Source organism: Corvus cornix, chromosome 9 (assembly GCF_000738735.6).
Source record: "Corvus cornix cornix isolate S_Up_H32 chromosome 9, ASM73873v5, whole genome shotgun sequence".
NCBI classification, from domain to species: domain Eukaryota; kingdom Metazoa; phylum Chordata; class Aves; order Passeriformes; family Corvidae; genus Corvus; species Corvus cornix.
In genome coordinates this window covers 11,661,690-11,688,636 of record NC_046339.1, presented here as the reverse complement: position 1 = coordinate 11,688,636, position 26,947 = coordinate 11,661,690, and the positions used below count along the sequence as shown (strand labels likewise).

The following is a 26,947-nucleotide window of genomic DNA, read 5'->3' as shown; positions in this document are numbered from 1 at the left end:
GGGATTGACAGTGCTGCAGGTCCCTGATCAGACCAGCCTTGTCAGTGATGATGAAGGTACTGCTGGCTCAGTACACGGGTGACTTCTCCAGGGTGCCTTGTACCCTGTGCACTGTGATATCAGCTCATCTATTTTTTGAAAGAGGTTGGCTCTTAGGATGAAATGATAGCAAATCCATCATAACTCTTTCCATGTTGTTCTCTTGATGAATTACCTTTGATATTAACAATAAACATGAGCCTTGCCTTGACTTACAGCCTCCAGATCTCACTCTGACTTTGCTGGATTGAGACAGTCCCTCCTTTCAAAAATGTTCTTACTGAGAGGTGAGAGATTTATCAGTCAGGGCTAAGTTTTCTCTGTCATTTTCTTGGACGCCGAGGATCTCAACCATTTGTCTTTTGTGGACAGATTTTCAGCAACACCAAACTATCAGTGGCTATGGTATTAACAGGCTAAATACAGGTGAGCACCAAGAGCATTTTCAAGAGTGGCCCTATGTGAATCCCTGTAGATGTGCTTATTACTGCAACCAAGAGACCAAACTGCTCATGTCTTTCACTATATCCATATTCTTTGTAGTCCTCAGACTCTCTACGTTCTGCCACTTCTGAAGTGTGGGAACCAGACTTTGGGACTCTTGTGATAGTGGTGTTTGCTGCACTAGGTACAAACGTAACAGAGCACTGCTTATTTTTCTCTCTATTGCTCCATCCATCCATGCGTGGGCTTGGTCTCTTCTAGCTGCAGTTCTGTGCAGAAAGCTCCTCTTAGCTGAATCTCTCTTGTGGTTTCCAATTCCCAGAGTCACTGCTTTCTGAGGAAAAAAAATTGCCCAGTCTTGAAGTAATACAGACTGCACAATTCCTCCCCAGAGATTTGATCGGGCTGTGTTAGAAGGAAACTTGTTTCTATAAACTCAGTTTCTGTGTCAGTTAGTTTATTCTCTTCACCAGACTTACTGCGATCATTAATTACTACTGCATTAGTCTTTGTATCCTTGGCAAACTTAGATTTCCTTCCAGACCACTGATATCTTTATTGGTGTCTGGATTGCAGCAGCTCTGAGAGTCCAGGGAAAGAGGACATAGGATTTCATTTTGCTGGAGAGATAGAGGAGTTGATTGATTGCTGGGGAGGGAAATAAATTACAATGCAAATAGTGAGAGGTCTATGTGGAAGCCAGGGGTTTGTGGGGGAAGCAATGTATTCACCCAGATCCTTTTTACCCAGCACTTTAGGTCAGCAGGGGATGAGGGAGTCTTCAAACCTTGGCCTGGCTGCATGACAGCTGTAGTCTCGCATTTACATTTAGTGTTGAATATGCCCTTGCAGTACACAGGAGAAATAAGCAGGTTTTGTTAAGTAAGATGCAATCTGAATGCATGCAATTTCAGAGGCATCCTTAGGGCAGGATTAATGTCCCAGCACTCCTGTACTGCAGAGCTTGATGGCAGTGGGAGTACCAGGTCTTGTCAGAGTTGCTGCTTTTCCTCCAAGCTCTCCAAACTGGAAGGACCCTTTGCTGAGTGGCAGAGCGATGAGCTGCCCCAGCGAAGCATTGCTCTGCTGAGCCAGCAGGATTTGAGATATGACCTAGCTCAGACTGCAAATCCTGGGCTTGTGGATTTGGAGACTGGATGAAGGGACAAGCAAAGTTTGAGGTCAGGGAACTCTTCATGGCCTCTTTAGGTCTGTCAGAATCCATTATGTGCACAAAGACAGATTTATGGGTCTGGAGGGAGTTCGGTATATCTCCTTGACAGCTTCTGGCCCTTCCTCCCCCTCTTGACCTATTCCAGTGCCACAAAGGTGCATTAAGGAGGTGGATGTCTTCAATCTCCAAGCCTTGACTTGCTCTGTAGCAGATTGTCCCACAGCCCTGCTGGAGGAGCACAATAGGGGTTTTGCTCTCCCTCCCTCCTTTTTATCATTCTCAATCACATAATCGGGCTGGTTTGCCTCAGCCAAGATCTAATCAGAAAGGATCTCTTTGACTTTCAGAAAAGTCAGCTTGACAGAAACTTTAAATTGAAAGGCTTTTCCTGATGCACTTGGAAATGGTTTTGGTTGAAATTGGTGTCTGGCTGCATGGTTACAACATGAGGAGTTTTCCTTCCTCCCAGGGAGAGGGAGAAGTATGGGCAGCCTCTCAGACCTCCTGAGCCCAGGGGCTTGGGGGACCTGGGCCTGAAGCTACGCTGTGGGGTCAGACTCCTCTCTCTACCCAGACCACACCACCTTCTTGCAGGTGACATGTAAATCCAGTCACAACCAGGTTCAGTGTTCATGGGACCTGGGCATCTCTGGCATATTGAAACTATAGGCCAAAATGGGCTACAGGTTGTCATCAAATAGGATTCAAAGAGAACAGTGGGGATGGCTGACCTCTCCTAGGGAGAAGAGTAGGAATTGTCTTGTTCTAAAAGTGCCGCTCTCCTGAGGTCTGGGGACTCAGTCTCTGCTTTAGACAGAGAAGGGCATGATGTGTGAGTATTCAGCCTCAGACTCACAGCTGGGGTTGTTCGGTGATGCCTGTTCCACCTGTTCTCTTCAAGCTTCTGCTCTGCACTGAAAGCACAGGGGATGTGGTCTTTTTCTAACACACTGTGAATGCAGACATAAGACCTGGAGTGAAATTTCAAGTCCACACTTTCCTTCCTCTTCCAGGTTCTTGTAGTTCCTGTGGCTTAAGGCTATTTGACAGGTAGCCATGAGTGAAAAGTCCCTAAGAAAGTGGATGGAGTAAGTTGCTGGGTGGTAGGAGGAGCCCAGTGAGGAAGAGGAGGTAGAGGGAGGAAGAAAGGAATAGAGGCAGCTGTCTGTCCTGTCTTTTAAATTCAGCAGCTCTAGTACAGGCAAGAAATATTTGAGTTTTCTTTCCAGATGTGTAGATGGGTGGTTCTAAGCCCGGAGCAGCTGGTTGTCTGTGTGCCCCTTGCTCAGCAAGGGTGGGCTCTTGGCTCTGCCTTGCACAAGGTGACCTGCAAGCAGAGTGTCCATCCTTCCATTACTCCTTGATAGGAGATCCTTCAGTGAGGCCTCCTCCCTGCACTGCCCTTATGACTGAAGTGCTGTGTGGGAGCTGTCACTGGGCAGGTGTTTGCAGGCTCTTTCTCTTGGACTCCTGCCACTTATGAAGCCACAACTGAAGTGTATCATTGCAAGGACAGCAGTTTTTTATGCCCTGATCCCATTGGGGAAGGCAATGACAGAATGGTTGATGAACAGGACTGTTGGGCTTAGGTGATAAAAACATATTTGTGATGAGCCCACCTTGAACAAGCCTCATATCTGGGTCTGGCATGTAGGACAGGCACTGATCTGTCTGCAGGGAGGTCTCTCTATATGTGGGAACAGTTTGAGATGGTTCCTGCTACTGCTCCTTTTCAGGCTTCGTTTCAGGGAATTGATCCCAGCAGGTGCTTCCAGAGCCCTGGAGACAAAAGTCTATTCAGCCATACAGGAGGCTTGAAGAAAAATGCCTCACAACACTTTCATTTCTAGACAGCCACAGCTCCCTTCAGTGAGGAGAAGCTTTCTTGTGTTGCCCTGCCTCCATCTGATATAGGTGGCAAGTCAACAAGGAGAAATAAAAGCTCCTGCTAAGTAGAAAATCTTCTCTTAAAAAGGGAAAAAAAAGTATGTGAATGTATAAAATCCTAGTAGAATTATTTCTTTTTCTAGGATGCAGTTAGTTTTGTTGTGTTGGTGCTGTTTGTGGCCTGCTTTTTGCAGTAGTGGTTTAATTCTGCAATCTGCCAGCTGTGTACCTGCCCCTTGCTTTAACACCCAGACAAGCCTAACTTCTCCCCAGGCTGGAGCTGGTCTGAAAGACACCAGCTAAACTAATAAATATTTCTTGTGATGAGTTGCAAATTTTGTTTAATTGAATCTTTGAAGGCAAAAAAGGGAGTGAAGGGCCCATTAAATGAATTATTTCAATATAGTAATCAGGTGATGCAGGCTCTTCTGTGTTTATTGAAAGGCCAAGTCAGCTCTAAACTCAGCTGTGCGAGAACAGCCCAGAAAGCTGGCCAGTTCTTCTACTCTGCTGCTGTTTTAGGGCCAGATCTCTCTCCCCAAATAGCACATTTTAAAGTGGCCATGTGAATTCTTATTAGGCATCCAAACATAGATATAAACTCATGCATTGTAAACATACCCTGCACAGAAACTGAGCAAAATACAGTAAGGTATTTTCTTTTCTTTATCAGGTTACCTAGGCATGTTTTTTTTTTCAAAAAGTCCACCCACGCAGAGAGACTGGAGAATGCCAAAGCTGCATGAATTTTAATTATGCTAGACATGCAACAAGGGGCTACCTTGTAAAGAATAAGACTAATAAAACACGGATATGGGTTTAATTCTGCTTAATAAGCAGCCCTGGCAATGCACATTTTAGATGTAATTTACACAGCATGGAAATTTGGTACAATTCCTAAGACGTGTCTGCATGCAGACTTTCAAACTCAACAGTGCCTTCCTATTGGAAGAGATTTGTTGCTATGCTGCTGTAAAATGGTGAATTAGGCCATTCATAATTATTGGCCAGAGATGGGCGTCTTTCTTTTTCCCATTCAACTACAGCAACATGCACACTATTTTAAAGTGGTATTAAATGTAAATCTCTTCCCTAATTTTTATGTATGCATTTTCAGTAGCTCTGCAGATAAAAACAGCAAAAAACCTGCATATGTTTGTATCTGTAGTTAGCTCTGTGTGTACAGAATTAGTAAAGCAGAGATATGCCTAATTACTGAATCTACAAAACATAGCCCATGGCTTTTGAAGGCTCTATGAAAAATAAACAGGATATTCTGTTAGCAACCCTGCGGGAATTATTGCACTTCACTAAGGAAAGATGCCAATAACCTCAGTTTTGACCTAGATAGATCATTCTGTTTAGGAAGGTAAGGGAATGCAATTCTAGATCTCTTCTCTGCTCAAGTCACCAAAGCCCTGAAATTCAGCCAGGCCTTCATTTTAAACCTCAGCACTAAGGACAGAAGAGTTTATTTATCAAGAGACTGAAACTTCAGAAATGGCAATGTCTTGAAATACTGATATTGGTCACTTTCCATAGTGAGGGCCTAATGGAGAGGCTCTTGTTTGGGATGAGGTGGGGATATTTAGTGAGCACAGCGAGTCTGAACCTCTGCCAGATGGGGTCTTTCTCCACAAACTGCAGGAGGAGCACTGGCATGTCTCTCCAGTGTCATCAAAACAGTCTGTCTTGGTCCTTTTATGAATTGGTGCTACTCTTGCATTCCCTTTTCATACGGTGCACTGTGCAGCTTTGCAGACTGGGACTGAAGTGAGGAGGAAGCTCGGGGAGAAGAGGCATGGGAGAAAAACTGCCATAATAACTACATAATATAGATATTATATTACATATAAATACGTTTTAAAATTATGTTCCTTAAGGAAAAATGCCGTATTGGCCCAGTTTACTCAAACAATTCAGCTTCCATTGGTAGCAATGAGGAATGCAGCCTGTGCATTTCACGGGGGCTGGTTGGTTTGGAACAGTGTAGGCTGCACAACCATCGAAGAGGTGTAGCTGATACAGATGAAGTGGGAGATGTTTTGAGCCCTGTTTACCCAAATGAAAGTTGAAGGAGAGAACTTCCACTGTTAGAGATAAAAGCACATGGAGGCTTTTCTGTTTCACTTGGCAGCCCACCAAAGGTAATGTTTCACTGATGAGAATGACAGTGCAGGAGCATGATGAGGTTGGCCTTCCATTCTCCAGCTCAAGAGCACTCTGGGCTTGCTTGGTGTTTATAAAATCTTGGGCTCTTCAGAAAGTTTTGTGAAGTTTGGGGCATGCTCTGACTTGTGTGGGGCAGATGCACGTGTCAGTAATGTCACCAGGAGCTCATGGCACTGTGCCTGTGTTCAGAACCAAACCCTGTGGACTCCTTGGCCATCTAGAGATAAAGACAGACCTGCATGTTGGCAAATGCAACACTACATGCAGTTTCACAAGCTCTGGCTTAATTTAATTCAGTCACTGCAGAAGCAGGAAAGACCTGGGAAGAAGCCTTTCTTCTTAAGAGTTGCAGCAACTCTCTTTTCAGATCCACAAATCATGAGGAAAAAAAATACTTTGGCCGACTTTATCACTGATTAGGATCATTTTTAAGTGCAGAGCTGCTGCTCCTAGTTTACAGCTACACAACAAAACAAATGAGTTGCACATCAAAATAACTGGAACTTATCTAATATGGGATGGATAAAGCATTTTTTCACCCTAGATTTGAAGACTACAGGCAAAAAAGTATCTTTATATATAGATGGAAAACCTGTTTCTTGAAAAGATATGAGATACTCTCACATCCTTTGAAGATGAAACTTTGGATAATTCACTGGCAGTTCAGACAGTGATTCTCTGATTGCAAACAGTTTTCTTTAGGCCATGCCTGTACCTTGTACTGCAATAATTCTTTGATGTCAAGTGAAATAATCTGATAGAGAAAATTAAAATATGAAGCATTTTAGCTACAGGAAAGGGAAGAAAAATCTTTATTGATTGGGATGGGCAAACCTGCTCAAAAAACCTTGGCAGTAGTTAAGGAGAGATCAACAGCCTGGAGAATCTGATTCCAGCTTGTTTTGGTATGCATAGAGACTAAGTAAAAATCAGGAAGTAATCTCAGAGTTTACTTGATCTTTATGGACATAATGGGTGATTGTTTTAGTTGTCTTTTTCCCCCAATAAATTAAAATAGCTTAGGGCTTAAATATAGAGGTGAAGAATGAGAAAATTTTTAGAATTTAGAGGCGAAGTAGTTAAAAATATTATTTTGCTAAAGCTGGTTATTCCTAAGGCATAACCAACTCGTTTAAAATGCTCTTGTCAACTGGGGACATGCATCACACCTACACCTTCAGGACTGGATTAGTTATGTCCTGCCATTGCTACATTGCATGTATCTGCACCTTCAGTTTTGTTCGGGGCAGTTTTATGGCTGGAGATAGGCGGGAGCCGGCCCGGCACCTGCTGATGGCGGTGTGTCGTGGGACCGCTGTGGCCGGGAGCAGCCCAGCAGTGCCCACCGCCCGCTGCAGCCGCCCGCACGCTCCCCGGCTGAGGAACCGGCCCCCGGCCGAGCAGCCCTCGGGCTGCCGGGGTTGTCCCTTCTCTCTGCTTCCACGGAGAAGCAGGGAAAGCCACGGACACGCTCGGCTGCCACGGCTGAGTGCTCGGGCGCCGGCAGCAGTGGCCAGGGAGGCGGCCGGGGTGGCTGCACGAGTGGCAGGCGGCTCCGCCGGGAGGGCTGCTGTCCCGGGGAAGCCCGGCTGCCCGCGGGGGCGGCGGGTCTGCCCGGGCGGAGGGGGCAGAGCCACCGCGGAGCTGCAATTGCCTCGCTTTGCCTGCGCGATATTTCTCATCCGAACCTCGATCACGTAGGATTGCGTAGAGGAGGGCGAGCGGGAGCAGCTGCAATTCTCCCCAAGCCCGAAGCCCGGCTCCTGCCCGGCTGCCGCGGGGCTGCGGGGCTCCCCGCCGCCTTGGCAGCAGCCCTGCGCAGCGTGGGCGTCCGGGGGGGGCTTCCCCGGCCCCTCCTTCCCCTCTCCTCCCCCCCACCTCTCCTCGCCTCCCCCCTCCCGGGTCGGGCAGGAGGATGCAGGCGGGAAGCGGGTGCGGCTCGGCTCCTCCTCGCCCCGCCGCCGTCGGGCGGCACCGCGGAGCATCCTGAGCCCCGCACGGAGCAGCAGTGGCAGCCGCACCCCCCCGCCCTTCTCCTCCTCCACCTCCTCCCCGCCTTGCATCGCTCCTCCCGCCGCCGTCCCCGCCGCGGCAGCCGGGCCCGGGGCCGCCCCGGTGCCGAGCGCTCGGGGGCCGCCCGGTCGGCCGGACGATGTGGGTTGTTGCCGTCGGAGAGAGCCGGTGCCGGGGCAGAGGCGGCGAGCAGGGCAGGAGAAGCTGCGCCAGCCATGGCGCTGTGAGCCCGGGACGCCGAGCTGCGGCGATGTGAGCCCGCACTCGCGGCCGGGGGCTTCTTTTTTTTTTTTTTTTTTTTTTTTTTTTTTTTTTTTTTATAATTTAATTTTTTCTTCCTTCTTTTTAATTTGTTTGCTGGCCTTCTGCTTTTTCCTGTGGCTGCTTTTCCCTTCCCCTCCCGCCCTCTCTGAGAGCAGAGTGGGTAGGGGGGGAGAGGAGAAAGAGGAGGAGTGCGAACAGAAATGCAGCGCGGCTCTCCCTGAGCCCGGCCGCGGAGCCGCGTCCATGTGCGCGCCCTGCCGCGCAGCGCCTTGGAGCCACCGCGCTGGGGCCGGGGCTGCCCGCGGGCCGAGGGGTCTCTGACTCATCCCACAGCCCCTCGCCGGAGGGCGGCCGGAGGGAGGAAGCGCCGCCGCCTGCGCCCGGGTGGAGCAGAGCGGCACCGCGCCGCAGGGACCCGCGGATCCTCCGCGTCCCCCTATCCTTTGGACACAGCGGACCTTCGCCAGCGGGGGCGGCCACTCCCGGATCTACACGGCGCTGCCAACCCGGCCGGGGGTCTCGCCGACGGCCGCCCGCGCCGGGATTTGCGCTCCCTGGGGACAGACCCATGGGCGGCGGAGTCCGGCGTCCAGCCATGGTTGTTAGCCTGGGCGCCCTGCTCCGCCTGGCCGGCTGAGCCCTCCCTGGCGCCGGGACTCGGGGCTGCAGCGCGTTAAGCGGGTTGTCCCGGTCCCCGCGGGGCGCGGCGGCGGCTCGGCCCCAGCGCGCCCGGGCGGCGCACCCCGGAGCTGAGCGGCGCGGGGGGCCCATGAGCGGCGATGGCAGCGGCTATCGCCAGCTCGCTGATCCGGCAGAAGCGGCAAGCGAGGGAGTCCAACAGCGACCGGGTGTCCGCCTCCAAGCGCCGCTCCAGCCCCAGCAAGGACGGGCGCTCCCTATGCGAGAGGCATGTCCTGGGGGTCTTCAGCAAAGTGCGCTTCTGCAGCGGCAGGAAAAGGCCGGTGAGGAGGAGACCGGGTGAGTACGGCGGGCCGGGGCTGTGGGAACCCACTCTACGGAGGGGGGCAGCCCCGGACCCGCCGGGATGGCTGCCCGGGGGCGCTCCCGGCACCGCCGGGTACCGGCTGGGGACGAGGCTTGCTCCGCGCTCAACTTTGACTTGGGTCCTGGCGGATCTCCTCCCCTGGTCTGATGGGATGGGTGGGCAGTGACCTGCTGCCAGCATCCCTCCACCACTGTCCGAAGCGTGAGCACAACGGGTCCTCCGGCGGGAGTGGCCCAGCGGCTTCATCTATGTGAGCTTCACCCAGAATTGTATTTTTCTCTTTCCTTGTAGATAAGTTTTTAAACGGTCTCTTATTTTCTGCATGGAGATAAGGAAATCGATGAGCTGAGGATCAGTTAAAATTGTGGCCATTTGATAACTAAATCCATCAAGTGCTACTTCACAAGCAGAGTTGCATAGAATTTCATTAGCTTAGAAAGCTTTCTCAATGGCAGCTGCACGATGGTTGCACCTGATCCTGAGCTTGCAAGGACCTAGAAATGCTCTTTAGGGTGGTCCTTTTTTGTCTTCTTTCTTTCCTTTATTCTTTTGTGCTTGTGTGCGCTCAGTCTTGGTTCTTTGTGAAGAACTTTGCCCTAGTATACACATTGCTCACATTCCCACGGTGAAGTCCCACCACCCACAGTTTCAGTTCTGAGCATTGCTTTGTGCTCTCAGCTGTCCTTGGTAGGCGTGAGAACTCAGCACCTGGCAAGAATAGGCCCTCCATGATTTCTGAGTGGAATTATGATTTATGTCTTGCTTTATTTTTTTCACTGCTATAAATCACCATAAAGGTAAGAAAACAGAGGTTAGTTTGAGAAGCTGCTGTGAAGACGTAGTTTTCTCAGGTGTTCTTCAGTATAATGGTTAAAAAAGAGGGATACTCATTCACTTAGCCATTCAGGATGTACTATCAACCTGTGTAACCCTCCCATGTTTTCTGTGTACACTGGTTTTGTGTTTGTTGATCAGTCTCGTCATGAAGCCCCTTCTCCAAAGCTGGGGTGTCTTGGTAATGACTCTCCACCGAGGTGTCAGAGGTAGCTAAGGCTGCTCTTCTGATCTGTAGACTGAGGCACATGACCTGTACTCATCTGAACAAGGGAAGGAAATGGGGCAAAGAAGTGACCTGACCATAGAAGGTCACTTCTGTCAACACTGTCAACAAAGGGGAAAGAATAATTACTCTGGTTTGCTGTCAGCACTCCAGATTCACAGGCTGTGGGGCAGGAACCATATTTAGTTACGAGAATGTTTGGAGACTCAATGCATGGGTTAGGCTGTGCAAACTGGTTTCTTGAATGGTCTGCTTTGAAGCAGGTATCGCAAGAGGCTGTAAAATACGTGCAATATAGCACGACTTGAAATATTCAAAGGGAAAAAAGTTGCCCATCTTTTTTTTCCTACTCAACTTGGGATGACTGGTGGCTTGTTGGACTATCCTATATATTAGCTAATCTGTGAGCCAAGACCAGAACACGACTCTTGCCCCGAAAATGTTGGCATTTTGTCTTGGGAATCACTCTTTGCAGGATCAAGAATATGAGCTGGGAGTCTCACTGATGTAATCTTTTCCTATTTCTCTTTCCTCTCTGTTTTAATCTGCTATTAAGTGTGGTCTCCTAAGGACTAATAGGGCTGGGAAGTGTAGACTGTTACCTAGATTTCAAGATGCTTTGTCTCATTAAAGTTTGAGTGGCTTCCAGCAGGATGTGGTTGGGAAGGCTTTCTGTTGGTCCTACCCCAGTGCTCCTAGCTGCACAGGTCCAATTCTGCTTCCTTAGACTAAGTAAATGCCTGTGAAGAATCGATGAATTTTAAGAATTCCCTACACTTACATGGACTTTCATGCTGAGGAATGTTTTCGATAACTTACAGTCCAGAGTGATTTAAGGGAATCTTTTTATTGACTTAGAAGGAGGATCAGTACTACTCAGTGTTGTAAAAATAGAACTGCTCAATCTTTAGAGCTGTCAGTCAGTCCCTTGTAACCAGTACTGTATTCATTTTATAAAATCAAAGAGGTAGAGGAATTAAGTTGCTATGAAAAATATCCTAGTGTGCTTTCCTAGGCTGTGGACTGTGTCTGCTTTAGTTCCCTACCTCCATCTTTTAAATAGGGATTTATTTCGCTGATACATTGTATTCCTGGTCTTGGGTATGGTGCTCAGGAGGCAGCAGGCCACAGGCATTCTGCTGCTCAGACTGTTTATTCAAGGGAGTGTATTGTGCCCAGATAACCTGCTCATTTCAGAATTCAGTTTCTGCACGGAAAATGACATGTAAATGAATTGAAAGTGGTTTAAAGAAATGTGCATACATTGTGCAGGGACCCACAACCCCAGTGATTATGTGTACTTAATGGTATGCTGGTTCAGTAGTTTGCAAGTCATTGAAGGGAATGAGAGAAACACCGATGTTCAAAAGAGGTACAGTGGTATTTGGAGATTATACAGTGCTAGGGGATCTCTCCTTACCTTTTTAAACATGACCTTGTCTTACAACTATGGGGAGTAACTGTCAAAATACTTCAAATTTACAGAGTGGTTCTCATCTACAGTACTCAACAAGCTCTACCAAATGGAGAGGATTCTTCCAGTTTTACGGAAGGTGAGACTAACTCCAGCTATGGAGCAGTTACCTGACACAGAGACCTAATTCCTGATGCTGGTACCAGCACGCCACGCTTTGGGCCCTGCTGCCACTGAGCTCAGGATGCAGCAGTGGTGGAGCTGTAGCTTGCACCTTATACAAATACAGCTCTGATGGAGGTTCATGTTCCCTTTGCTGTTTGCTTCTGTAAAGTAACTGTGTGAGTTTACATCAATTAAGTAAGCTGTTTAATACATGTTTTAATATGTGATTCAAACAGTACTGTAAACATTCAGTAAAGACGTGGGTGAGCAGAGGTACTTTGCACTGGTTGGCACCTTGTGCTCCACTTTGCAGCCTGTGTGAACTGAGGGTGACATACTCCTGCTCTCGTATGGGAAGGGAGAATTTGCACCCCGGAGCAGTTGAGTCTCGCATACTGGGTATGAGTAGTCACAGATTTTGGCAAGCTATGGGGAACCAGATCCATGCAGGGATATCTTGTATAATCAAAGCTATCAGCTTCTGGGGAAAACAGACTGCAGAAACATCTTGTTTGTTGGTTGCGATAGGGACCGTGTTGTAAAATGAGAACTAGTTTTGTCTGCCTTTTCAGTAGGAAAAGGCAGCTGTGTTACAGGCACACCATGTTCTTTTAGAGCTCTTGCATGTGTTTTGCTCCATGACTTACTAGTTTACAATAGGCCAAATAAGGACACTGAGTGCTGTGGACTAAACTGAACATTTGCACACGGGGGCTTAATCCCATTATTGTGAGTTAATACAGGTCATTTGCTACAATTGCACATCTATAAGTTATATATTTTGCTCTAAACCATAGTGACTTGATAGAGGATTTAAAAGAAATTACTGTGTGGCATGGCTTGTTGGTGCAGCTTCAAGAGGTGGATTCTTCCTCAGGGACTGATGGATCCAAGAATTGAATGCAGAAGACTAGACAAGCAGCTCTCTCCACGTGGCTTCCCTGCCAACAAATAGTTGAACAAAAGTACTTTCATCCCATTTGTGTCTGAATTAAAGCATCCAAGCACATCCCTTCTTCAGCTGTTTTATAGCAGTCTGGAAAGCCTGGGCTGGTGGGTCCAGCTTGTTTGTGAAAGCTGTCACTGTTGCTTCACCAACCATCTTCTCAGGCAGAGCACACCCCAGAGAGCTGGGGTAGAGGTGGCCTTCCATCATGCCATGGCCACTGAACAGCAAAGCTGAGCAGTTTAGCAGCCTTGCACGAAGGGAAACAGACTGGAACATCAGGCACAATATCTCTGGGGATTGCTAGAAATTTTATGCAAGTGAAGTCCACTGAAAGGGTGTTATTACTTGGGGAAATCCTGTTTGAATTGAGGCAGCTTTGGGTCAGGTCATGCCAGGTACTGTATAGCATTGTCTCCGTCCCCTCATATGTTGCTTCTGTAGATGAATTTCCAGTTTAGAATGCAGAGCTCATTCTCAAACAGGTTTTTCACCCCAGGAAAAAAGAATGCATTTTTTTAATTCCTTTTTTTCCCCCCTGCCTGATACATATTTTGTGCTCTTCCAGGGAAAGGATGTTTTTCCTTAAGGATATATAAAGGCTTCTTCCAAAGTGAAGGAAATGGCTTGCATGTAGGAAAAAAGCAATAACTTAAACCATGTTTTCCCTTTGCGGTATTTCTCATTTTGAATAATAAATAGAGATTTGGAACTTAAATATACGGATGTAGATATTTTTGCAGCAGTATAAGTAAAATATAAGAGCAACTTTAGTTGAAGGACGCAGAAAGACTTTGTTCATTCAGAGATTTATTTAAAACATTTGAGAAGTCTGTCATCTGCAAGCTGTTAAATTCCCGGACTTAAATCCTGAAGTCCTTTCTGATTTCATGCAGGGTGAAAATGATAAGTGAAGCTCAGGGTAAAAACCACCTTTTTAGCTCATAGTCCTTGCCTCCTTTTATGGAGTGCTACATCTCAGAACAGCTGTAATATCTGCCCAACCTGTAGAATTTGTCCCCTCTGTTGCTACTGTCCAAATGCCAGCTGCATTACCCAGGGCATAGCTGCTCCCTGCAGGATGATTGCGTCTGGATCCCCGCTCTTCTCTGTAAGTGTGTCCATGCGTGTCTGGGTGTGTGCCCAGCCAAGGGGGTCCATCACATTCTTCTGCCTGCTCCTCTGCAGAATTTGGTGCTGTGTCCTGTATCTAAGAAGTGGCTGACAGGAATGGAAATGGCTGGAAATATGGCATCACCTAGACAGCAAGAGCTTGTAGAAGTGCTAGCTGAGATAAGGGCATGGATGCCAAGTCTCCAGCCAGACATGAGCCTGGATAACACCAAGGGGAAGGGCACAGCCTCGAAGGCATCCATCCTCCTTGGCTGGGGCAGTCTGTCGCAGGTCTGCCGGCGGTGCTGTAAGCTCCTTCTGCGCTACTCGGGCTAATGAATGCCAAAATAATCAGGAGGGAGGAAGAGGCTCCCTCCAGCTCATGACAGCTCGGCAGATGGGTTTCATTTTATCCAGTTGATCCCTGGGGATGGTATCGCACACATTTGTGACTTGCAGATGTGGTGGCTGTCGTGGTGCGTGGCTGCGCTCGGTTACTGGGAGGCCAGATAGCAGCCCCAAGCTCTCGGTCTCTAAAATCTGGGGAGAGCTGCAGGTTCCTGGCTTTCTCCAGAGCATGGAAAACTCAGCTGCCAGCCTGCTTCCCAACACAGCTTATGGGCGAGCATGTCCATCAGTAAGCCACTTTGTACTAGTTCTGGACTGAGTGTGGTTGATGCCAGGAAAATCCATGGAAGTCATCCAAGCTCTGAGAGGGATAGATATCTTCTGTCCCCATGGCCTCAGGGGTAGCTGTGCTTGTGAGAGCAGTGGAAATCGTTAGCCAGCAGAGGCTCACCATTAGAGCAATAGAAATGATTGATTCCTCCGTCACCAGCCAAATGGAAGAGTCAGGGCAAAAAGTGTTTGATGAGTGATTATTTTCCTTCCCCATGAAAGATCCATATAAATCAGTTTACCATTGACTGATACAGCTGTTGGGTCTCTTTTTTGGGGAAAGGGGGGGCGGGGAGGGTGCAATTGCATTTGGAAGATTTTTATATGTGTATTTTTCTTTCTTCTGAAGGTTTTCTTCTAAATGAAATGTTCCTTTGAAATATAAACCCAAAAGCTTGAGTTCCAAAAAAATACCAAAATGGAGACAAGGTTTTCTTCCTTCCTTGCTTTGCTGAATTCAACGCAAATTTAGAATTTCAGTAGCCCAGATACTACATATTTTAACAGAGAAGTTATCTATTAACCAAAACAATCATCAGCTTCACTTGGGCAGTGAGGAGAGCAGAGCTGCCATGGGAGCTGACGAGGCTGTTTAAAAGACAAACATAATTATGAGTCTCTTTGTGGTAGGTAGCAAGTGCAAACATACTTGGGCTTATCTGCTTTCTTTCCTTCCCCTCCCCAAACAGGAATACCATGAACCACAGTGGCCAGGTAGGTATTTGTTTCATCCCTCTGACATTTGTTTCATTTGATCTATCCTTCTGAACAGTTATGTGCACATCATTTCTGGGATTTTCTACTTCTGCACAGTTGAAACCAAGCTGTGATTTGTTATTACTAAAACCAAAGGAAGAATTTTATCAAGCAAAACATGTAAGAGATTGATATCCCTTTCGTATTTGTAAACTCCATGGCTTGGCAGAAGGGGTGACCAAGAGCCCAGAGAAGAACAGGTCAGAGAAAGCAGCTCCAAAGAACTAACTTTTAAATAAAGAGCTAACCATTGAGTACAGATACGTTTCTGTATGCTGTCATAGTGTCATTGCTATGACTGCATTATTGTTGTGTCTTAATCTTGGAAATATCTTGAGATGTGACCTGTACTGAAGTCATCTACTCTGTGCCTGGGCTGTACAGGCTGTAGTCTACCAGGAAGCAGTGCCTTTGTACTCTGTTCTCTTGTTCAGTGTGTGGTTCATCTCTCCCCAGCTAACACAAGATTCTTCATGTTAATGCATTATCCTTTCTGAGCATGAAGTAAGCTACTACATCTATTGTTTTATCTTCACCCTGTTCTGACATGTGTCAGAGTCCTGAAATAACTCGGCCTTTCCAGAGGCTGGTTTTACTTTGCATCTCTATTAAAACCTGTAGGAGAACTACAGACACACTCATGGGTGCCTCTCATCCAGCTTGCAGGAACGGAGGGGTTTGTGCTTTGAGGGAGTCAGTGCGGAGACTGAGTTTGTGCAGCACGGTCACAGGGCTGTAGGGCTACAGCTTCTTAACAGTACCTCTGAAAATAGCAGCTATAACACATTTCTGAAATGGTAAAGTAGAAGGCATCTTTCTTGAGAGCTGTGGAACACGACTGTGGGATTCACTGTTCAGGCAGACCACTCACTTTGGCTTTTCCAGCCCCCACGCTGCAGCTTAGACAAATAACTGTGCTTGTTCTGAGCACTGAAATGAGACTTTCTGACACCCTGATGGAGCTTATGTGGCTGCTGAGAAAATTTACCTGGGTGCAAGCTGGCACCTGTCAAACACCTCTGCTGTCCTGTGTTCATTCCAGAATGCCCTGGCTAAAGGTGACAGAGGAACAAAGCCATGAACTTGGAGGCAGGGTGGTGGCCTGAGTCCTGAGCCCTTGTCTTCTGGGAGGAGCTGCTGGCTGGTTGCTGGTGTGATGGGACTCTATGCAGCACCTCAGGGCATTTCTGCTCTCTGCCCTTTCCCTGTGGAGTGGGCTGTAGTGGGAGATGAAGGTTAGTGCTAGAAGCAGCAGCATCATGGTCTGTGCAGCTCTGCTCCTACATCTGCTCTGTGGCTTTGGGTTTGTCATAAGGAGGTGACTGTTCTGCTGTGCTGGGGTATCCACTGAGGAAATGCTGCTTGGGGTTCTGCTGCTCTAGGCAGAGCTCTACATTTGGGAGACTGTTGAGCTCTTGTCTCAATAGCAAGGTAGCAGTAGCAGCTCTTCTCTTTTCTTGGCAGCACGTGCACCTGTTGTACCTGAAGTTTTGTGTGGGAGGTGGAATTTTGTCCAATTCAGTCTGATTTGCATCAGTGCCCTCTCGTCTTTCAGTGTTACTGAGCACAAAAACAAACTCGATTTCTGATGGTGCTTGGCTGGCACTGCTGTGTTCCTGAAGAGAAACTCTCAGCTGTGGACCTGTGGCACTTCACTGGCCAGAAGGTGGGCAGCTGTGGTGAAAGGAGAGGAGCAGTTATGCTGTCACCTGCCCGTGCTCCCTGTCCTTCTTCCTGGGACCTTCTCAGCATAATAGTTCTTGCTTGGAGTGCATGACTTCATCTTTAGATGTCAGAAAATGGCTGGTTGCCTCTCATGGTGGGGGCTGTATGTCAGGATGAAGACCCAGGGCTAGACGCAGTCACTACAGTGATGGAGGGCACAGAGCTTCTCCCGCATCCCACAGCAGCATCCATGGGGTGCTGTGTGCACTCCTGTCTCACCTTCCCTCTACCAGCCTGCTCTGTTAAGGGCATGTGTTAACATCCAGTGGACAGCTACATTTTTGCTGTGAACTGGCAAAATAACCACAGAGAGGCAATGTAATTCTGTTACTAGTGCCTCTTTTCTAGCTGAAACCCGATTGCAGTTATGATAAAGGTAAAATCCCCCTGAAATGTTCCTTTCTTGAGATACTTAAGCATTTTTGATTGAAATGAAGGAACAAAAGAGATAGGTCTTGGGGTTAATAGAACATGCTCACTTAATTGATATTTATCTAGAATAGCATAGTTGGCTGTCCCCTCCCCTTGCTGGCTGCACAGATAGTTTCTTTGCCTAGCAGTTGCCACCCATGTTGCCTGAGCTGCCAAATAAATACATTTCATTCATCCCCCAAAGCAAAACTGTTTGCAAAAGGTCAAGTGATTGGGTCTGCTGCAAATGAAGCCAGGCTGCAAAAAGCCAGTCCACATTTTCCAGAACATTGAGAAGCAGCAGATATTAGCAAAAAGACAGCTGGTTTTGGCTTTCAGTGCCCAGCTTAGGGTCGGGTTGCTGAAGGGTTCCCTGCGGACGGGAGCCACTGGGCTGCAGGAGATGCAGGGATCAGGTGCTGGCAGGTGAGGGGCTTGGACGATCCACCTACTCTGGAGCTGGTGCTTTTCCCTGGCCCAGCTCCTGAAACCGGAGCCGGGGTGAGTCACTGGCTGCCTCTGGTATCGATCTGCAGCCATCCCTGCGGTCATTCTCTGGTGATCAGCATCACACTCTCGTGGGGATTGTCTGTGATGGTGGCTAAAAAGGCTGGCAGAATGTGTGGTGTAACCAGTAGTTCTCTGCTGGCTTTTACAGTGTGGTGGTGTGCTCATCAGTACGGGCTCTGCCTGCTGGCAGGCACACAGCATCAGTAATGAAACATTTCTGAATATTTCTTTTGGCTTTCTTTTAATTTCATTCTGTGCCACTCCTACCTTTGTCGCATCCATAAACATTTCTTCTTCTGTTTTTCTTCCTATTTCTTCAGTAACACAGCCCTACTTTCCATTAAATAAATTTTAGTATTTTAGAGCTACAGCCCAATAGCAGCTCTTGAATGATTAGCAAGCACCAGGTGAAGTTTGAGAGCTCCTCTCTGAGCCATCCTGGGGAGCTGGAGGAGCAGGAGCTCTGTTCAGAAACCTGTTGGAGAGGCACATTTTCTGTTTTCACTCCATCTGCACTGTGTCATCCTCAGCATGCTCATCCCTGGAGAGGGAGCTCACTGATTTCAGGTCTCTTCCAAGACAGCATTTGGGTGGCAGGTGAACCTGCCTGTTTAACTGGAGTCCTGAGGGCTACCTGATACCAGAAATGAGGTGTTTGTGCTGAGAGATGAGCAATAAAACATCATCATTATTTAAAACAGGGCTTTAGATGGAACGAAGTGGATGACGGCTTTCTCACACCTGGAGTGTTTTCATTAGTTCGAAGGAAACTTTGGCTTTAATGGAAAATTAAAATCATTATGCAGATTAAAAAAGGTGTATTCTTACAAAGCAAAAGGAAAGAACTTCAAGTGATGTGGAGTTTTGGCCATTTTTAGCATGATCTTGCTCTTTGAAGTATAAGGTTTCAGACCAGAATGGCACAAGCAGCACATTTTCATTATGCATTTGGGTGTTGTGTAAGATTTGTTGAAATTTAGTAACATCATAATTTTGAGTCAAAAATGCTTCCAAACTGCTACAGGAATGCTTAAGCTGCATTAGTGCAGTGAGCAAAAAAAATTCTTGTAATAGAACCCGACTGATTCAAGCTTTAATTTTTCTACATCACAGGCTCATTACCTGTTAAATAAAGGAGTTTCACATGCTCATCCATTGGAAAATGCTGCGAGATTGCAGGAGAAGTACTGTAGCAAAAGAGGATGTTATCACTTAGGCCTATTTAAAGCTTGCAGAATGACACTGGGACCTAAATTTTTCCCTGAGTTGACATCCAGTGATTATTCAGGGCACTTCTGTGAGCCGGTGTTGGTAGGACCAGGTGCCCTCCCCGAGACCGATAGCATCTGAAGTGATTAATTTCTGCTCAGTGCTTTTTGGTAGCATGTTCTGTCCATTTTCCATTTTAATGAATTTACTTTTCTAGGCATTCAGAGCAGGGTGGGAGATTGATGTGGTTGTTTCCATAGTATGTTTTGTTTGTGTGAGGGACTTCTTCGTGTTTCTGTAGTATTTCAGGCCTGCGGGATTGATAGGGGAAGTGAAGAGATGTAGCATCTGAGAATAGCATAAATCCCAGCTCTGTGGCAGGCCTGAATAGCAGGGATGGTGTCTGCTTTGCTCATGTGAGCACTGTTAGTGATGGGCTGCCTTGAATACAGAATGTGATAAATGCCACCAAATCATGGTCATCCAGCAGCAGGGCTGAAAGGGACTCCCACTACTGATTAGTCCAGCCTCAGTCCTATGCTGAGTCCAGATATGCATTCCTTAGAAGGATGTTCTTAAACTTGTTTTGTACATCCTCCCACGGACCAAATTCTGGGTAGAATGTACAAATATCCAAACCACATCTTTGTAGGAAACCAGGAAGAAATGTGATTAACAGGCAAGAAGTTTTATGTTGTATGTTGGAGTTAAGAGAACAAAACAAAGTCTTTCTAAATGTACACACAGCAGAGCACTCCCACAACATTCCCCAGGATTTCTGAGCCATCAGACAAGTTGTTAGGATGGGTCTGACATGTAGGTCTGTAGGAAATCCTCTCTCTGGGAAACTGCAGGCCAAGAGGTGCTGCAAGTATGGCAAGAGGTCAGAGCTGCTTTTCAGTTTTTCCTTTTGTCAGCTCCAGGCAGCAAACCCTAGCAAGTAGCTTCTCCAGACATCCTCCAAGCCCGCCTTTCCACCTCTCTTGGGATAATGTATGTGGGAATATATCCCTTCTTCTCTGGTGTGGGCTCTGGGCTCAGTCATCCTGAAAGCTCTGCAGTGTGGCTGTTCCCATTTGTTAAATCCTCCCGCAGCTCTTTAGCTCTGATTACTGGCATGGGGAAAGTCAGGATTTTACTCCCAGTGTTTCTTCCCCTTTGTGGGTGTCGGCTCAGGAGCTGGCACAGCCCAGGGGGCCAGGGAACCACACTTGGTTGGTTCATGAGACACTCTGCAGCCAGATGAAATGTGCTCACTGACTGTGGGCTCATACATAATATTTATGCTATCTTCTGTTTCACTCTTGGTGAATATGCTGTAATTTTGGCTAATTACACAATATGTCAGGAATAATTGCAGGGTGTTCCTCAAAATAAATAATACATCTTGTATGCTCTGCTATCCATACTTATGAGCAAGCTTTAACCTTCAGTAGCCAAGGCATTGACTGTGCTGGAAAATGACAGCTTTGGAGCTGTAGCTACAACTTCTTTTGCATTAAATTTCTCATTTTTTTAATTCCTTTACCTGAAAAAGCTCATCCTGCATAAATTCTGGAACAGCCGTACATCTCCTGTATGCCTTTTGTTCCTGCCTGGCTTTGGTTTTATCATCAGAGCTCAAGTCAATACAGGTGTAGAAAATTGCTCTCTTGAAAGGGAAATGTTTTGAAATTTTTTCTGCTGCTAAAACACACTGGATCAACAAAGCAACATAAACCGCATCCTGGGGGAGGCAGAGACAAACCTGGGAGTGAACTGTATGAAGAATTGATTTTTTTAGTTCTCTGGTCAAATAAAAGAAGTTTCTGGGGAGAAGAGGATTCAGACTTAATGCAGTATTTCATTGTACTCAAAATGAAACTTTGGATTTAATCTCTGGCTCTTTTAATATTTTTTTCATTAAATTTCCAAGGTAAAAGTTGTGTCAAAAGAAAAAATGAAAACTTGCACTATTTTCAGATCTCTCTCTTTTTTTCTGCTAGTGAGATGGAGTTTGTGTATAGCTTTATCTACTCTTACTCTGAGCTTTTCAGCAAAATAGTCAGCTAGACAGTTTTACCCAGAGGTAGTCAGCAATTCTGTACCAAAATACCTGATGACAGCTTGGCCGTCACTTCTCATCCACTTTTCTGTCCTACTGTTTCACCTGCACTGGTGTTTGGGTTCCTCTTTGGCCCACACAAACAGCTGTGATGGCTGTTTTGTCCTTGGTGCAGAGTGGGTAGCTCATGTCATGTACATTAGTTTGGTGTTTGCCTTCTAGGAAAACTCGCCCACAACTTTGTACCTCAGTATCCTTGAGCGGTTGACCTCAGGTGGCTGTCACATGGGATCCAGATCTGGGAGAGTGGGTGAGCTGCAGGGTGACTTCTCTACCTTCTGACATCCACAGGCTGTGCTAAGACTATCCACAGACATGGAGCTGTGATTCCATGTGGCACCCCCAATTTTCAATGCTTTATATGACTAATTTCTCTGCCCCTTACCTCAGACTTGCACTAACATCCCTGTGAAGCTGATTCCCTGGATATGGGAGGGCCTGCATAAATGCCACAGAGATGCAGTCATATCATTTCCACCTACTCTGCAAGTGAGAAATAAGACTTCCCTGGAGGAACTCATGTTTGTAAGAGCAAAGCAGGCATCATGGAGGGGTGCAGGCAGGCAGCTGTGCTCCATGCTGGAGAGCTAATTACTATTCCTCCTGGCAGGCACCAGCACAGGAAAGGAAATCACTTCTCTGGATGCTCCTTTTGCCTACAAGGTGCCATTCTGCTCTAGTGACTCACTGATGGTGACAGGAGGCGATTGCTTTGATGGGTGCTGTCAACGGCTTGAGCCCATCATCCCTCTGAGTTAGGGAAATGTCATTTTTGGAAGCACGTCCTTCAAACAGAGAGGCCAGCCCTGCCAGCACAGCCTGTTATTTCATGTAATGCATCCTGGAAACACCAGTTGTTTCTCTGTAGTTATTAGCCCTGGGTGGAGATTCACACTTGAGATGAGTAAATACATGAGTGTGCCATGCAGCCCTGTTGTCCCAGAGCCATTTTATTCTCCAAATGAATGCTTTGTAATTGGAGGCTGACACTATCCCTGTAATCATGTTAAACTGAAGCTGGGTACAGCCTTCATTCTGCATCATTGGGAAAGGAGCTGGGATGGACTGTTTGGTGCCACCAAAACCACGGACCTCGTGAGCAACTCCTGGTGTCAGTAAGTCTGTTTACACCTCTCCATCCTACTCACAGGCTGGGTGACATGCCAGTGTGTTAAGCTAAAGGGCTGTATCTAAGCTAAAGGGGTTCATGGCGGCTTTGCAAGGTGGGGTTGGATGCCTGCTTTGCGATAGAACCCCATAATGCTTGGGCATTGTTACCCTTCATGACTGGCTGTCTGTGCAGGCAGCCTGAGGAGACATCCAAATAAACACAAATGCTCCCGTGTCACTCACCTCCCTAGGCTCTGCAGTTCTCTGGCCCTCTCCCTGCCTGTTACTCAGGATGCTACAGACAGCATTGCCCAGGCCATCCTGGCTACCTGCTTGTAGGCTTCCTCAAGGAATACCTGTCTTTCAGCTCCGAACAGTTTTGCTGAGTTCAGCAACAGAAACTGAAAAACACTGTGAGGCTGGGAAATAACTGTCTTGCCTGCCTGTGCACTTCTGTGCACTGAGTGACTCCTGTGGGAGCTGAAAACGCTCAGCGCTTTGCAACAGGATTTCCCACCTCCGCACCTGCATGACACAGTTGGAATGTCCTCCAGGATCCCCGCGCGTGGCTCACGATGCTTTGACCTGCTCTGTGCGTGACTCACTGCAGGTACAGCCACAGCCAGCCATGTGCAACATCTGCTGAAGACTTAGAGCCGTGGTCACTACATGGCAGAGTGGGTCGGGGTGTTTGGCCAGAGGAAACACACTCTGGGTCTTCAAGGGCAGCAGCTCCTGTCACAGCTGCAAGTGGTGTTATTCCTGAGCTTCCCAGTTTGGGTGGATACAGTGAATCATTGTTGGGAGTTGAGCTATTAAACTTAATGTCGACAGTGATGCATTTAATTTGAGACAGCCAAATTACTTCATCTTAACTCCAAACACCCTGGAGAACTTGGCAGCTCCTGGCTGGGAAAATAACCCCAACATTTATCTCCCTCAGCTTTTCATCCCTGAGTTCTGTGCTGATGCCTGTCACCGTAGTAATCTGCATGGAGCTTCCTGATTTTTGTGCTGATTTATTACAAGCCTTCATTAATGTTGTATTTCTGAAGGAGGGATTTCGGTGCCCTTCTCTGTCTACAGAATTTGTGTTTGCAAAATTTGGCTTATCGAGTATTCTGGAAGCCATCCTTTTTAGGGGAGGGGAACTGCGGTTTCTGCAGTGGCACTTAAAATGCAGAGTTAATCTAAGTAAATTAGGAGCAGTTTATGCTCTGACTTGCATGCTGGGTTTGGTGTGCTAAGGATTTGAGTGCTGGTTAGGTGAGTCATAAATCAACCTCCCATTATGACAGCTGCAGCCTGAATAGGGGAAAATAAGAATAATGGAATGTGTAAATTCCAGGCTAAAATGTTTAATTTCAATAAACAAATGTTTGAAGAACATTTAGGTGAAATATGCTCCTGAGATGTATTACAGTTCCTGTGTTTGCAGTCACATCCTCAGCAAAACTGTTGCACAGGCACAGAAGGGAGTCAGCAGCATGCCAAGGTGGTTCAGATGAGAGGTGGAGGTGCTTTCTCCCTCACCAGACTAATATCCTTAGGAGGTGCCAGAGGGAGTGTTGTGGGAGCCTGCTGCTGGCATCTGACAGCCTTGCTATGCTAAGACCAGACAGAGGCACTGAGCTGCAGTGAAAGAGAGCAAACAAATGGGCAAGTCACCTGTGGAAATTCTGCAGTAGGTACCTTCTTGTACCTTATTGCAGGTTGCTGGATAGAAAATGGCTACTTCCCATCTGAGCTTGCAGAGTCCTCTGTTATTTGACAGCTCATTGTGCAGAGGGCAGTAACCCCAAGAGCTTCAGAGTTTATGCCATAACCCACACTGAGTACCACTGACACCCAGCACAGTAACTTCTGGATTAGATTTAGAAGCAGTTCTGCACCAGTAACCTCAAGTAGAGGCTTGCCTGCCAACTAAGAGCATTGCTGTGCATTGCAAGAATCCTTGGAGCCAGTGGCTCAAATCCCTCAAAGGTCACTAAGCCCTTCATCTTTTTTAAGAGTTCATTGAAAAGCGGCTCCTCTGAGTTCTGTGCCATTGAGTTGGAGAATTCAGATTAAGGTGACTTCTCTGAGTAGGGTTGTGTTGAGTGCTTTTATAATTCCCAGCCCAAGGCAAAGTGGGGACTGGCTCGCTGCAGCCTCAGGCCATTGTGTTGCCGTAATAAGGGGCATTCTGTGAGTTACAAGAAATGAGACTATAGTAGACTGCCTTCCATAGTGGAGTTGCAGCTGGAAGAGGGTGTTGTGCCCTATTCTTTGGTCTTCCAGAGGTCAGGGTTTGGAGCAAATTGAGCTACCCTGCAATGATGATAAGAGAGTGGGGTTCCTCCTGCAGGGGTTTAGTGCTGCTGCTTCGCTGGTGGAAATAAACAAGAGTTGGTGCCCTCAAGTGGGGCTTTGCTAAATGCTGCATTAATGCATAACCTCATAGCTCCTCTCTGCATTAAGGGGAGTTATTACACTTGAGTGTTCTCCATTTTCCAGTTAAGGGGTGAGTTGCTTACTCACCTTAAGTAGGAGATCTGATTGAAAAGATCATTAAAGAGGGATATTTCTGTCAGTGCTCTTTCTCTTTTCCCCATAGCACACAGCAGATATCTTCGACAATGCCTGCAGCTTGAGGGTGAGGGAGGTGACTGCAGAGCAGGTGATACAGCCATGATATTCTGGCCTTCAGTGAGTGTGTCCCTGGAGATCAAAGTACATGTGAGCACCCTGCAACTATCATGTCCTTGGCAAGCCCCAGGAGGATGAAGATCACTGTGTAGCTGCATAATAAGGCAGGAAGCACAGCAGCTTATGGTGAACTGAGATGACTTCAAGGCTCAGCAGCAGGACAGCAGAAGTGAATAATGGCAGCATCACATTACCATTTAAGAAGAGACAGGAAGATTAGCAGTCAGATCATGATTTAGTTACCCTCAGCTGTGCCAAAGGGCTCAGAAAGTTAAAAGCAGGACAGGCAGAAATGGTGAGTTTGGCCTGTGGAAGGGGTAACCAAGCAAGATGCCCTTCAGGGGATGTTCAGTGAGTTGTTAGTGGATGACTGCTCTAAGAAGGGTCATTAGGTGTCAGCTGTGTCTTCACTGTAGGGAAAGTGCCCAGTCTGGCAGATCCTGCAGACTAGGAGAGTTACAGCTTAGTCTTGCTTTGTGTTATTGTTCTGTTCTGCACTCTCATGTCCCCATTGTGGTGCTTCCTGACATGATCTTCCCTTGCATCTTCTGGAATTGCCACATTTGAAGGAATTGAGCTTACTGCATCTGCGTAGAGTCCACTGAGTTTTCTCCAGTACTCCCTAGCCCTCAATAGCTGTATATGAGCAACTAGAATAGGATCTTTAAGGAAAGCATCCTAAAGTATAGCAGTATTGCTTATAAAGTAGGGATAAAAATATCCCTTTGCATACTGCATGGGAAACCTGGTAGTATGGGGTCTGCACTGGGAGTACAAGCTTCATGGAAATCTCTTCTGTTGAGTCAGTAGTTTGGGATTAAGGCAGCAAAAACGTCTTTCTTAAATCCATTCTGAAGTGCTTGACTTTGTGTTTAGGGAGACACTAAGTTGGTGCTGAAGTCTTGTCCATCTTAGTTCAGTTCCATCTCTGCAGGGAAAGCTGCTTCTACAGCAGAATAGAAGCACACACGGAGGAGCCTGAGTGGGAGGAATAGGCTTATCCCAAGTGTGTTATGCAGTATTGTGCCTTTAAAAGCAAGAGGATTTGAGCCCTATTTGCTGTACAAGGCTGAGGTTAGGGAGTAGGTTTAAGTTTGATTTGTGGTACATTCTATGAATTATAGAAAGGAAATGCTCAGAGCAGAGTTTTTGCTTATCTGTGCTGTATGTTTTCTCTTTATTTTACTGTTTGCTTATTTTTCTTGTCGATTATAGCCTAGAGCAGTATCATTGAGGAAAGTATAGACAAAAAAAAGTATCAAGGTTGTGGGGTTTTATTGTATTTTTTCCCTCTGGTACTCCAATAAGCACTGTCAATATTGTCTGCTGGGAAGGGTGGTTCTCTTTTTATTGCAAAACTGAAAAGTTGTCAGTCTATTTCATTGTCTTTCTCTTCTGACTTATCAGGGTGTCTCAGCATCCTTAATTGACAAGGAGACTTACTGGTTTTGAGGGGTTTCATTCTATAAATTGAGGTTTTCAGCACAAATGCTGCAGCATAAGGGTTAGCAGTGCTGGAAGACTGATAAAATTGCTCTGTAGATGGAAAGAAGTGATGTTAAAATATATGATATGACAAAAGTAGGTCTCTTAAAAGTCACGTGCAACATTTTACATCTGGGCTAGTAGGAAAATTCCTGTCCTGTGATTATACAATTTTCTCTTCAGGTAATAGTTCCATAGTGAGAGGGAAAGATGGATAAATCCTTGTTCCTTGTTAAAAGTTGCCTTTGCCTAAAATTTTGTCTGTAGGCCTCAAACCACACTGCTTACGGTATGAATGGCAAATCCCAGTAGCTCACTTCATGCCCAGACATAAGACAAGAGGTTGCCTGGTGGGAAGCAGCTACTCCAGCAGCTGCTGTCACCTGTGCACCTGTTCGTGTTCGAGCTGGTTCCTTTGCAGGCACTGCAGAGATGCACATGGTTTCTAGACCCTGTGGACCTGGCCTCGCCAGCCTGTTGGGGTTTGAGGATGCAAAGAGAGACCAGCTCAGGTGGAGAGATGGCTGTACTGTGTGAGACAAATCTCCCATTGCCCAGGCAACTTCCCAACCCT

At 46.9% G+C, this 26,947-nt stretch overlaps 1 protein-coding gene across 3 annotated transcripts in view; it reads left to right on the top strand.

Moving 5' to 3' along the window:
• The window catches only part of FGF12 (fibroblast growth factor 12), a 220,793-nt gene that overhangs the window by 112,682 nt on the left and 81,164 nt on the right, over window positions 1-26,947 (top strand). The window contains exon 1 of one of the 3 annotated variants that reach the window (XM_039556820.1): window positions 8,076-8,971. The exons of the other annotated variants lie outside the window; for them this stretch is intronic. Coding sequence (XP_039412754.1) covers window positions 8,773-8,971 — 199 coding nt within the window. The 5' untranslated portion in view covers window positions 8,076-8,772. Of the gene's footprint in view, window positions 1-8,075; window positions 8,972-26,947 lie in introns of those variants that run through there. 3 annotated transcript variants of the gene reach the window in all.